The sequence below is a fragment of the Callithrix jacchus genome, chromosome 7 (assembly GCF_049354715.1).
Source record: "Callithrix jacchus isolate 240 chromosome 7, calJac240_pri, whole genome shotgun sequence".
NCBI classification, from domain to species: Eukaryota; Metazoa; Chordata; class Mammalia; order Primates; family Cebidae; genus Callithrix; species Callithrix jacchus.
Window position 1 is genome coordinate 20,861,176 of NC_133508.1, and position 14,099 is coordinate 20,875,274.

Here is a 14,099-nt window from a genome sequence, read left to right on the forward strand (position 1 = left end):
GAAATGCCTTTTTTGCCTATTATTTGGAGGAAAGAGAAATAAGACATGATTTTTTTTTCAAGACACAGTCTTGCTTTGGTGGCCAGGCTGGAGTGCAGTGGCATAATAATAGCTCACTGTAGCTTCAACCTCCTGCGCTCAACCTCCTGCACTCAAACGATCCTTCCAGTTCAGCCTCCCCGTAGCTGGTATTACAGGCATGCACCACTATGTCTGACTAATTTTTCTATTTTTTGTAGAGACAGGGTTTTGACAGGCTACTCACACCGGTCTTGAACTCCTGAGCTCAAGAGATCCTCCCACCTTGGCCTCCCAAGGTGCTGGGATTACAGGCATGAGCCCCAGTGCCTGGCCCAATATGAGTATTTCTTTCTTTTTTTTTCTTTTTGAGATGGAGTTTCGCTCTTGTTACCCAGGCTGGAGTGCAATGACATGATCTCTGCTCACCACAACCTCCGCCTCCTGGGTTCAGGCAATTCTCCTGCCTCAGCCTCCTGAGTAGCTGGGATTACAGGCATGCGCCACCATGCCCAGCTAATTTTTTGTATTTTCAGTAGAGACGGGGTTTCACCATGTTGACCAGGATGGCCTCAATCTCTTGACCCTGTGATCTACCCACCTCGGCCTCCCAAAGTGCTGAGATTACAGGCTTGAGCCACTGTGCCCGGCCTGAGTATTTCTTTTAATGAGATGACAGAATTGGAAGAATATTTTAACATTTACTCTATTTCCTACATATGAATATATTACACTTGCAAAATAATTCCTATTTCTTAAATTCTTCCCACAAAACTGACATAAATTTTATCTGCTGAATTGATACATGCCACAAACTGGGAGAATATTGTTTGTTTTCTAGGCTGCCTTATTTAATGGGATTCTCTTAATACATTCCCTGGGGGCTTTGAAATCAACACACCTTTGAAATTGAGTGGAAATTAGTATAATTAATTTGAAGTACTATATAGCTCTCTATTAATTTGTTTTGGAATTAGATAATGATGAGAAGAGAATAACTTGGACATAAAAACATTAAAAACCTACTGTGGTTAGGAGTTCATATTTTGTTGAAATCAATTATGTGGGAAATATGTACAAAACCATGTAATTTCTGTCCATTTTGAATAAATATTTGGCCCATATGTGAGAGCAACTTAGATTTTTTCTCTCATAATATTCTATGATACTAATTCCTGAATATGATGATAAGGGACTTTATATTATAAAACACATCTTACATTAATATGGCACATAGAATTAATTCCTAGATGTTTTCTAAATCCTGTCTATGAAGTGAAAAGTTCACTTATTCATTTTTCCATGATAGTCAAATTTGGTACATGCATATCATATACCAATGGTATTGTTAGGTATAAAGGCATAATTAGATATTAAACCAGCTAACATTTACATAATCTTTACTAGACAAATACCGAACTTTTAATCCTTATGTAACCTCCTCCACCTCATTTTACAGATGAGGAAACAGGTTAGAAAGGAAAAATAACTTGAGAGCACAATGTTTCAGTTAGACAGGAGAAATAAATTTCTTCAGATCTATTGCTTAAAACAGTATAGTGTATTGTATCTTTTGTATATTTGTATATTTTCACTGTACATATATATCACATATTGTATACTGTGACTATAGTGTATTATATATGTAGTCTAGTATGTGTTTTGAAATTGCTTAGAGGGTAAATTTCAAATGTTCTCATCAGAAAAATATTAGTATCTGAGATAATGACTATATTAATTAGCTTGATTTAATTGTTTCTCATTGCATATATGTATCATAATATCACATACTATGTGATATTACCCCGTAAATATATACAGTAATAATTTTCAAAATGCAATAAATCATTCAAAAAAAAGGAAAAAGAAAAATAAGATCACACACCTATTTTGTACCCAAACCAAAATACTGACTAACCTGAAAGCTTTGTAAGATAAACTCAAAAGCAACTAATTGTAGTATAATAGTGGATGTTTGCACTTGGTATTGGGGGGTCTCTGAGCAAGCGTTGCTGATTCTGCTGGGTGGAAGGAGAAGGAGCTGTTTCCTGGAGGAGATTGCGGTTGAGTTGCATTGGGTTTGCCAGTTGGGTAGTCCAGCTGTATGTAATAGTGTCTTCAAAGGCAGAGTCATGAAAGAGCATAGAACCTTCATGGAAGGGAAAACAATTTGCTGTTCTCAGAGCAAAAGGAGGGCACAAATGGGTTGTAAAGCACAGGAGTGAGCAAGAGGCCTGAGCATATTGTACAGAAAGTCAGTGTGGTACGAATGCCCTGAAGGTGTTTGTTTACAATCAAAATGGCTGGGGCCCAACTGTCAGAGAATCTTATTCAGTTAGACCCATGAATTTTCATTTGGACAGGAATCCCAGGTGATTCCAATGTGGAAGATCCTTTTTGTGAATAACAGTTAAAAATGTTGGAAAACAGTGTGCTGGAGAGTGACATGGTTAATGTGATTGTGCTATAAACATAGACACATATACACAAAGCACACACACACACGCACACACAGAGCAGCTCAGCAGAGACAGGAAAGTGTTCTCAAAGGTGATTTTTGGTTTATTTAGAATGCAGAAATAATATAAAGGTGACTTTTCTTAGTGATTTATACAGCTGTGTCTCACACACACATTGTTGTGCTTATAATTGCTTTTGGATGCCATTTAGTCTACGGGGCTCTAAACAATGCTGAAATGGCAGGATCCAGTTTTATTCACTTTTAAGGCATTAAATGCAACAAAAACTACGACCTTTTCAAACCAAATCTTACTTGTTTTGCCATTCTCAGTTTTTTCCACTCTAGCCCTTAGTAACTTTCATTAAGAAATTGTCAATAAATCAATGATGAATTACTTAATTGATTCATATTTTCAGTAGAACCTAATTTCACACAACATAATTTGGTGATTATTTAATAAATCAAGCAAACTGCATTTCTGTGCCTTTCCCTGGGATTAATTTAACAATGTAAAGGACTAATTCCAAGGTAAAATTTCAGTTGATATGCATATTTAAGATTTGGCACTGTCTCATTAAAATATAAGGTAAAAGTTAGTACATCCCATTGACTTTGGATATATTTGAAACAGAATAAGTGAATACAAATCATGTTTAAGGAAAGTTCTGTCTTATTGAATTACGGTTATGATTCAATGGAACAGAAATCAGGTGGCTCCCAAGAAATTTTTTTTTTTGGTAGAAAATTGATACCTCCTCATCTTCCAAAAGAGAACGTCCGTACATTCTTCAATGTTTAAACAAACTTGAAAGGAAAATATAGGAAGGAGCATTCATCTAACTCATCTGGAATTAAATAGACACCACTCGTCAGAATCTTATTGGGTAACCAGAGATGGCCTTGGCCAACTGGAGATTCTCAAATTTGGGATGCCAAATCCCACACTGATGTTTACTCCACACATAAGCTTGTTCAGTACAGATGGTAGGCATAAAATAGCTTAACTTCAATGGATCACGTCCTGAGAGAATGAGAGATACAGTCCATTTGGTTGACAGGAGGGTTGTTTTCACATTCCACTTGAATTAAATTATGCTTGTTCATCCCGTGGTGCATAATCTCTGGCAAGGATTCTTAGGAAGAGCTGTCATGTGGACTCATTGCAAAACAAGTTAAAAAAATTTTTTTAAGGTTGCAAAGTAACACTGTGAGAAATTTGTAACACTAAGAAAATATAAGGTGAAAGTTGAACAGTTTTCATTTATTTTGAAAACTATATAGCTATCTATTTAGAATAACTTAATTAAATGGATGTTTATATATTATATATAGATATATTGTATTAGTCCATTTCACACTGCTGATAATGACATGTCCCAGACTGGGAACTTTATAAAGAAAAAGACATTTAATGGATTTACAGTTCCCCATGGTTGGGGAGGCCTCACAATCATGGTGCAAGGCGAAAGGCACATCCTACATGGCACAGACAAGAGAGAATGAGAGCCAAGCAAAAGGGGAAACCCTGTATAAAATCATCAGATCTTGTGAGACTTATTCTCTACCATGAGAACAGCATAGGGGAATCTGCCCCCATGATTCAGTTATCTCCCACCTAGTCCCTCCCACAACACAGGGAAATTATGGGAGCTACAATTCAAGATGAGATTTGGGTGGGGACACAGCCAAAGTGTATCATACTTGTTTATATATTAACATTGAGGGTCAATGTATTTCTTACATGTCAATGGGCTGACAAAAATAGTTTGAATTTTTCACATGAAGAAGATACTCTGTGTCAGATATACTGGATAATATGATCAATATAAGACCCTAGGTTCCAAATATTCTCAAGTAAGTTTGGTAATTAAGACATGAGTACATGAGATTTTTCCTAAAGGAGAAAATAATATTAAAGTAAGATGTGATCACGGCAATACAGTAGCCCCCTTTCTCCAAGACTTTTAATGGATAATACCAAACTCAATATATACTATGTTTTCTCCTGTATATACATACCAATGACAAAACTTAACTTACAAATTAGACACCATGGAAATTAAAAACTGGGAATGAAGTACAACAATTATAACAATATAGTGTAATAAAAGTCATATGAATATAACTTTTCCTCTCTCAAAATATCTTATTGTACTTTACTCACTTATTTTCAGAGCACAGTTAACCATGGGTAACTGAAATCTCCTAAAAGGAACGACTATGGTAGCAATGCTTTATCAGAATGTGCTCTGGAGAGTAATTTCTGGGTCTTAGAGAATTATTGGGCTTTGTAAGGGTAGGTGGGGAAGACAGAAAATTATTCCAGTTAAGAAAGACAGTATGAGTGAACAAAGTCTCAGTAACATGATGCTTGCTAAATTAGATCTTTTAGACATGATGCATTTCTAGTGCAATTGGGTGTCCCCAAGAAGATACTTGGGTTCCATGATTCACTAGAAAGACTCACAGAACTCATAAAAGCTGTATACTCCAGGTTGTTACATGAAAAAGAGACGAGTTAAAATCAGCAAAGGTGAAATGCACATAGGGTGGAATCCAGGAAAGACCAGTACAGGTTGCCAGTTGTCTTCTCCCAGTGAAATTATACAGATAGCACTGAATTCCTCCAACGACAATGTACGATAACAGACAACAAGTATTGCTAAACCAAGGAAGCTCACCCAAGCTTGGTCTCCAGGGTTTTTATTAAGGGTTCATCCATTGGGGTAGAATGCCCCTGTGACTAATCTTTTCGAGTCTTCAGCTCTCCCAAGAGTCAAACTGTTTCAGAATGGCCCAGGGTCCTAGGTAAATAAAGTCAGACATTCACAATAAATCAAATTGTCAGCACAAACTATCTGCATAGCACAAGACCCAAAGGTAGACACTCTTAATAGGCAGGATAGTCCAAGAGTTGAGAGGTTACTCCTCAAGAGAAGGTCAAGGACCAGTCTTTTCTTTGGAACATGCAGGGTTTGAAAACCCTGCAACTGCTAAGTTAACATTTTACTGCACAATAGAGGAAGAGTTTGTGTGATGGTGGGTCTTGATTGAATGAGTGAAATGAATGAGTGAATGAACCTGAAATCATGAAATACCACATTTGTAAAAAAAAAAAAAAAAAAAAAGCCTGTATTTATTTGTTTTAATGATGAGAAAAAAAATACAGGGTAAAAGAAAATCCACTTCATAGAATAGCAGTTGGTTTTACCTTTGTGCAGGGATCTAGGTATTCTGTACAGTGTAGTTTACCTTAATTGTGATTTTCTTGCCATGTGTGATCCTAACAGTGACACCCCAAGGAGTGAGTGATTACTTAATGACCCTCTAAATATTTCACTGCTTCTTCAGTTGCCAGTTCTATGGAAGAGTTAATGTTATGCTAAACAGAAAATGTGAGAATGAACTACTTACTAATCTTTTCCTTTTAATTTCTGTCCACCACCCTGTACCCCATCCTTTCTTTTCTGAACTGCAATGTGGTCTTCTTTGAAGATGTTCCAGTGGATTTGATCGTCATCGGCAGGACTGGGTGGACAGTGGATGCCCTGAAGAGGTACACATGCTTTATTGTGACAGAAGCCTTGGACCAGTGTTTGTAACTGATAATAATTTTTATTCAATATGCATATCCTAAAACTTAATGAAAGAGAAGTATCCTTCTATAAGCCCAATGTCTGTACTTATTAGGGGTTCAATAGCTGCTGGTTATTTTTGTTAATTTAGATACCATTTTTATTAGCATTGCAGCAACTTGCTACAGCCTCAAATATATGCAGACATTGGGCTTAACTATTCATATGTATTATCTCAATATGTTCTCATATTCTTTCTATGAAGAATAGTGCCTGCACTGTCACTACCCTCACATTACCAAGGAAATAAAAGGAAGGAGTGAGGAGAGCTTGTGGGGAAGGGTGGAGTGTGGATTCTTGAAGAGTCAGGTTAGTGGCGAGGAGTAGAGCCAGGATTGGAATCTGTATGAGCAAAGACCAGTTCTCTTAAATGCTTGCTGTTTATCTAAGATGTACCAAGCCATTGTTCCTCTTTGTAGTTCAAACAGCAAGACCAGTGGTATTGTGTGGGGTGGAAGACTGCAGCAAATTGGCGTGCTGTAATAAATGAGAAATTGTATAACGTTAGTTGGCGTAGATAAATGGTATAATATCAACTCTGAGGGAAACATGATAGAGATGAGGATGCAATGAAGTCCTTTGACCAACCATTGCAGAAACAATTTTAACCCATTTAAAAGTTTTCAGTGAATTGCATTTATAGTATAATTTCAGGATTATATAAAGATATTCTTTAAAGTTTATGAAGGAAAGTATGTATTTCTTCTCACTTCATTAAGTTTTAGGGTAAGAATTTTTAATTAAAACTGTTAACAGTTACAAAATTTTTTTAGTTAGCAAAGCAAGTCATGCCAAAATGCTGTTTTAAAAACCATTAGATCAGTGGTTACTAATGCTCTTTAAAATTGATTTGAGGGGGAGCATGTTTCATAAAGATCTTGAGAAATATATTTTTTCAGAACATTCTTGCACTTTAAATGCAGTGTGTCCAGTGCAGCTTTAATCAACCTTTTGATATTCATTCAGGAAATGACAGCAGTGTGTACTCATCCATCTCACTTCAATTATCTAATAACGTAGTTCAAAAGAATATCTATTGACAAAGCCATAGTTGTATTTTGAGACAATCATTTCTTTCATATAATCAGTTTGCACAATATAAAATGTTGAAAATGAATATCTGTATATGCATAAAGATTGAGAATATAATTCATATACGTATTCATATATATGTAGCTGGGAGTCCATATATTTTCTCCCAAATTTTGTTTCTCTTTTAACTTTCTCTATGATTTTATTTGACTAACATTAATTATCAATTTAGTGTGTTAAATGTATCAATCTTTTATTTTTATGATGAGTTTTATATGTCCATGGATCTTGTTTAAAAGAATTTTCCTACCAAATATCATCTAGGTATTATGTTTATAATTTCTTTTTCTGAATGTTTTAAAGCTTTGCCTTACACCTCAAAAGATATTCCATTTGGAATTGATTTTTATGTATTATATAAAATAGAGGTTCAGTTTTATTGTAGGGGGCGTTTCTTGATGGATAGCCAAATTTCAAGCACCATTTATTAAATAAGCCTTTCTATGGGCAATACCTTGCAAAGCTACCTCTTTTAGGTGTATTTTCTGGCCCCACCTCTTCTGAAGCTCCCTCAGTACCTAGATCAGCATCCCATTTTATTAATTCCTATTGTTTTATAAGAAATCTTACTATCTACAGACAAATCTCCTTACTTTTTCTTCCTCACAAGTGTTCTGGCTATGTTAGGACTTTTGTCTTTCATATAAATTTTAGACTCGCCTTGTCAAGATCTGTGATCCACCAATAAATACATCTTATTAACATTTTTATTGGAAATACATGGAATTGTGAATTGTATCACATTTCCTAATTATGGAGACTTTTAAAATTTACCTTTTTTTACTACTGACTTCTAAACTAATTGAATTATCATCTGAAAACTTTTTATGATCTTTAAAGTTGATTGGAAATTTTTTATGAACAAGTACATGGGAAATTTGTACAAATGGTCTATGTGTGTCCAGGAAAACTGTGTGTTTTCTTGTTGGTTGGGTGTCAAACTTGATAAAAGTTCAGCTATACGTCTCCACTCTCTTTATTTTCACCTTCTTAGTTCTTTGAGGGCTTGACATTTTCATGTTCTCATATTTTTAAACCTCTATTTTATGTAATCTGTTTCCTTATTTCTGTGCTGTATTTTGGGCAATCTCTTCATATATATTTACCAGTTTATTAATTCTCCCTTCATCTTGTTTAATGTTCTATATACTCTATTCACTGAAGTAGAAATTCCAACCAATTTATTCTTCATTTCTAAAATTTAAATTTGACACTTATTAAATTTGCCAAGTATTTTATAGTTTCCTGTGAACAGTTCATTTCTAAATTTTATCTTTTATGATTTTAAATATTCCATGTATGATTTTATATATTCCATATTGAATGATCCCATTATCTAAAGTTTTGGTGATCTCAATAGTTTGTTCATTGTTTTTGCTGAGTCTTTGTCAGACAGCTATTTGTATTTCTTTCTTAGTGTATATTTGTCTGTTCCTATTCTAACATCTAAATAGGTGGTGCTTTCCACCAAGAGGATTTGATGATGGGATCCTCAGGATTTTAAGGTTACCATAAGCCTCTGCCTTTATTTGAGGAGGAGAAGTTCAGATTTATCTCCCCTGTCTACTACTGGTACAAGGCTTGTTCTCTTCAGAATAATATTGATTTTGGCTACCTCAGGGCAAACTCTGCTTTTTTATTTCCCTAAATGTATACAGCTCCTACTGTCTTTATAGCACATAGCTTTTGTTTTGTTTTATTTTTTAAGTGGGGAATGGAATAGACAATGGAGAGGCACCATTCAGGATATTCTTTACTTCCTGCAAATTCTAATGCTTTAAAATTCAAGTTTTATTTAGAATCTATTTGTTTTGTAACAGGAGGGCTATTTAGTTTCTTAGTCTGCCTTTACTGCCAAAAGCAATCTGAGTCAGGATTTTACCTTAAATGTTTGGATGTTTACTGAACATTAGATCCTGTTTACTGAATATTAGGTCCTGTTTGTTGACAATAGAAACACAAGAAGAGAATAATATATGGCAAGTTCCAATCCAGGCTTCTTGAGTTTGAGATGTCTGTGACATTCACATGCATACACCTGGTCAATAGATGACTTTTTGGGCCTGAAATACAATAGAGAAATGTGGACTGGAAATACAGACTTATGAATAATCAACATAAAGATGTTCCTTGCAGTCATGGGTGTGGATGAGATTGCAAAAGATAATGCATAGAATAAAGTAACAAATCAGGAATGATCCATAAGAACTACCCCAACACTTAAGGCATTGACATAAATAAAAGGAAATTGAGATGGATTGTGAGGGAGGTATCAGAACATTGAGGAGAGTGAGTCACAGAGACCAAGAAGAAGAGTGCACATCTGCACCATAGACTGAGAAGGTCTCAGTAGGACGCCATGAAAGATGTAGAAGCTTAGATATTTAGAAACATTGGTATGAGAAATTTCAACTCCGTTGGATTAGAAAAGAGCAAGATTGGCATAAATGGGGAAGCTGGGAGTCTGAGAAGACCAAGGCAGACTGACCTCTCTGGAATATGACTGTGAAGGAATGGAGGGAAAGCACTATAATGTCAGGATGCACTGAGAGAAGAGAAAGGACTGAGTTTGCAAAATAAGATTAGGCACGCTTGTGTACCTTTAAGTGCTGTTGGTAAGAAGCCAGCAGAGAATTAGAGGTGGCAAACATCGTAGAGAAAGGGCCATGATCACATGAGCAAATTCACAAGACCTGTGAAGCGGGGCTGAGTTGGGCTAGGACACAGGTTGAAAGAATGGCTGTAAGGAAGGGTCCCCATGCATTATTACGAAGGAAAGAATAGGTCAGCCCAGAGTCAAGTAAGTATGCTGATTCACAAAGAAATTTAAAGAAATCTTGCTGATCATGTCTCTTTATCAAGGAAATGAAAGGTGTAAAACTGGGAGAACCACGATGAGACTGCAGTTTTCAGTAAAGTGGAGAGAGTTTGAAATTCATACTGAGCATAATGGGAGAGGTGATTAGCAAGACACAGCAGTGCTGCCAAGTGGTATAGACAGCCTGGCTGAGGATGCAGGAGATGAGTTTGTGGAACCCCCAGGGCGGCTCTGTGTGGGTATTCTCCAGCTGTGCCTGGCCCTGGAGCAGGCAGAGAAAAGACAGATCTTTTACCACATTGGGGATGTGCTTTAAAGGTGTTGCAGAAAAAAACAAACAAAACAAAAAATAGAGCCAGACACTTGGAGCTATTGCAATGAGAGGTTGAAGTGATGGGGAAAAAAAGAAACGAAAAAAAGAAAACCATTTTGGTAGGCTTTCTAAGTAGCCAAAGTATAAGAAGAATTGGAGTTCACAGATGCAAGGATAGACTGAAAAAGGATAATTGGGCTTACGATTTCAGATCTAAAATATTTTCCACTACGGATATGGTCCAGGGTGTGGGGATGGCAACTAAAGCGGTATCTGAAAGGAAATCATTAGATTAATGGCGCTCAGAAGGTGCAGGAAGTGGAATTTGGGGAATTAAATGAGACCTTGGAATGTTTGGACTTGAAGTGGAGAGTAAACGTGTTGCACATCCTATTAATGAACGGAGGCTGTCACAGGAATCTTCATTAACAAGAGGAAAGGTAGGCCAGGCGCAGTAGCTCACGCCTGTAATCCCAGCACTTTGGGAAGCCGAGGCGGGTGGATCACGAGGTCAAGAGATCAAGACCATCCTGGTCAACATGGTGAAACCCCGTCTCTACTAAAAATACAAAAATTAGCTGGGCATGGTGGCACGTGCCTGTAATCCCAGCTATTCAGGAGGCTAAGGCAGGAGAATTGCCTGAACCCAGGAGGTGGAGGTTGCAGTGAGCCGAGATCGTGCCATTGCACTCCAACCTGGGTAACAAGAGAGAAACTCCGTCTCAAAAAAAAAAAAAAACAAGAGGAAAGGTGCCTGGCACTCCACTAATGATGAGAGAAGTTTAAAAAAGATACTTATTTAACAATAATTTTAAAATGTGGGAAAGAGAACCACTCATGCACAGTATAGTTACTTTCTATTCAAGGCCCACCAGTGAGAGGGAGTCCACTGAGGCACAGAAGATGGATAGAAACACCAACTTCTAAGCTATAAAAGTTTGGATCTTGGAGGCTGTTACCAGTGAAGGTTGTAGGATTTATTTTCACAAATTAAAAATTTCAAGTGCAGTATGTCCCTCTTCCTGATGTTTTCAGTACAGCTCTATTAGAAAAAAGATAGACCAAGTGATTACAGAAGTTCTGTTCAATCTTTTTCTTATGTGGTTTTGAATATTTCATAAAGGAAAACAAAATTTTAGACTTTCAATCAGCTTGTGACAGATGATTTTTGAAGCAATGAAGTAGTATGGGGAAGTTGGCAAATATTTTGGATTTAGCATTTTTGGTTTGATATGAAAGGAATGTACTCTCTGTTCACAAACCTGAGTATGTTTTAAAACTTATTTTTATGCACATGTTTTTCTTCTAGTATAAATTTTCCCTTTTGACAGTGTGTCTTTTATAAATATACCAATGTAAAATATAGGGCAAGATAAACAGTAATATGAAAGTTTAACAGCAGTAAATGATGAAACCTAAATATGTAAAAATGGAAATGCCTTGTTACATCCATCTTTTTCTCTTTCCTATTTTGAAAACTTCATAAGTTAGGAAAATCATAAATATAGTCTTGTGCAAAAGTAATTTATTCCTTGTCTTGATGTGAGAGGCTTTTGTGCATTACAGCCCAGCTTCTTTGATGTAAGATCTTAAAATAGACACGGGATTACTCAATTTGTTTTCCTTTTCATTTCTCTTACTAGTCAAAGGAGAAGATGTGTGAGAATACAGAACCAGCGGAAGCTTCTTCTCCAACCACCACAATCGTACGAGCCACAACCACCCAGTTCAGGGTCTTAACCACCACCAGAAGAGCAGTGACTTCCCAGCTCCCTACCAGCCTCCCGACAGAAGGTGCCCAACATAGTTTGCTTTTTTTTTCCTGAAGGAAGGAAAAATCACTGTGTTGACATGCACTGGAATAGCTCCTACTGTCTATATCTCTCTAAAGTTATTCTTTGGCAAACAGGATTTCTAAGGGATTTCTAAAGGGGGAAAAGGACAACATTATTATGAATTAAAAGTATATGCTGGGATTCTTTCAATGCACTGTGCCTTTTTTTTTTTTTTTTTTTTTTTTTTTTTTTTTTTAATATATAGCTTTTGGCTGGGCGCGGTGGCTCAAGCCTGTAATCCCAGCACTTTGGGAGGCCAAGGCGGGTAGATCATGAGGTCAAGAGATCGAGACCATCCTGGTCAACATGGTGAAACCCCGTCTCTACTAAAAATACAAAAAAATTAGCTGGGCATGGTGGTGCATGCCTGTAGTCCCAGCTACTCAGGAGGCTGAGGCAGGAGAATTGCCTGAACCCAGGAGGCGGAGGTTGGACCTCCGCCATTGCACTCCAGCCTGGGTAACAAGAGCAAAACTCCATCTCAAAAAAAAAAAAAAAAGATATAGCTTTTACCATTGATTCTGGCTTCTTGTCCTCTCATTCCTAGAAAATAAATACAGATTTCTTTCTATGTGGCTAAATTTTCTAGTGAACAAATCTAACGTCACAATCACAGGTTAGAAAGGCAAATGCCTATAAAATTTCCATTGACTCTGGATTCTTAACGATAGTTCTATTCATATATACTTCTAATATTTTCCAGAATGCAGTCAATAAAATATGTCTGTATAGTCTATAACCTATACAGGGACACTGTATGTGTCATAGAAATTGTCCTTGAAAAATATATCTTCTTCTAGGGAAGCCAAAATACTAGATGGTGTTAATGCTTGGGCAGAGCTCAGGAGGAAGAAGGTGTATTACCCAACATATGACAATTTTCTATTCTGAATGACACCACCAGGAGGGAGTGGGCGGAAGCATGAGACTGGTCACAAATCAGGTTTGAGGGGGATAAATGGATGCTACTTTGCTATTGTTATAAGCCTCGATTTCTTTGGCTTGAATAGGAAATTAAATTAAATTTGGAACCTTTGCTTTTAATTGGAATTTAATTTGATGTTATAAGGTAAACTGGAATAAAGTGGGGTGGAGGGCAGCTGTTAAGCGCATTTTACTGCTTTCATAAGCAACATTATGTTTCAATCCATATTATTTTGGATTATTATAATAAAGCTCATGAAAATATTCCTATAATTTAAACCCTACCCTTTAAAGTCAAATATAATCACTGAAATGAATATAGCCTTCATTTTGTTTGGTCAGGATAAGATCTCTTTATATAGAATTTTGGTCATCTTTTCTAGCAATGAATAAACATTTAACTTTTGGAGTTAAACTTGTAAATATTGACAAATCTTAACTATCACAATTAATTTGGAATGTCCTTGATCTTGATTTTTAAAAATGAATAAATAAGGTCATAACTATAGGTTCTAATTACAATAAGTGATTTTAGAGAATTAAAAATAGTTGCATTTTAAGTTTTAATTGGAAGTGTTTACTTTTCTTGTAGATCTTAAGAATCATTCAAGATGTTATCGAAATCTTGACCTTACAATCTCTTTAGGAAATTTTAAATCTATCTAGTGTAAAGCAAGGACTTGCTGTCATTGTTCTAGAAATTACCTCAATAAATTGTCAAAATCTAGTCATGTTCCAATCAAGGCAGTTAGTAGACAATTACAGTCATGAGATTTGTGCTCCTTTGAAATCAATCTTCTTCTGTTATAATAACTTTGAATTTCTCTTCCAGATGATACCAAGATAGCACTACATCTAAAAGACAATGGAGGTAGGAATTAACACTTTTCTTTCATAAACATTTTTATATACGAAATCATTTCATTTATTTTAGTATGAGAAAGTCCGTATGTGCTTCTAAGTAAAAGATGAGGTTGTGTTTTATTCTCTGTTGGCATTTAAC

General features: G+C 36.1%; 1 protein-coding gene across 1 annotated transcript in view; it reads left to right on the plus strand.

The window, feature by feature from the left end:
* Positions 1-14,099, plus strand: part of PLXDC2 (plexin domain containing 2) — a 434,538-nt gene that overhangs the window by 365,970 nt on the left and 54,469 nt on the right. Inside the window, exons 10-12 of the mRNA XM_002750087.8 lie at positions 5,975-6,035; positions 11,981-12,131; positions 13,929-13,967. Coding sequence (XP_002750133.1) covers positions 5,975-6,035; positions 11,981-12,131; positions 13,929-13,967 — 251 coding nt within the window. The remainder of the gene's footprint in view (positions 1-5,974; positions 6,036-11,980; positions 12,132-13,928; positions 13,968-14,099) is intronic.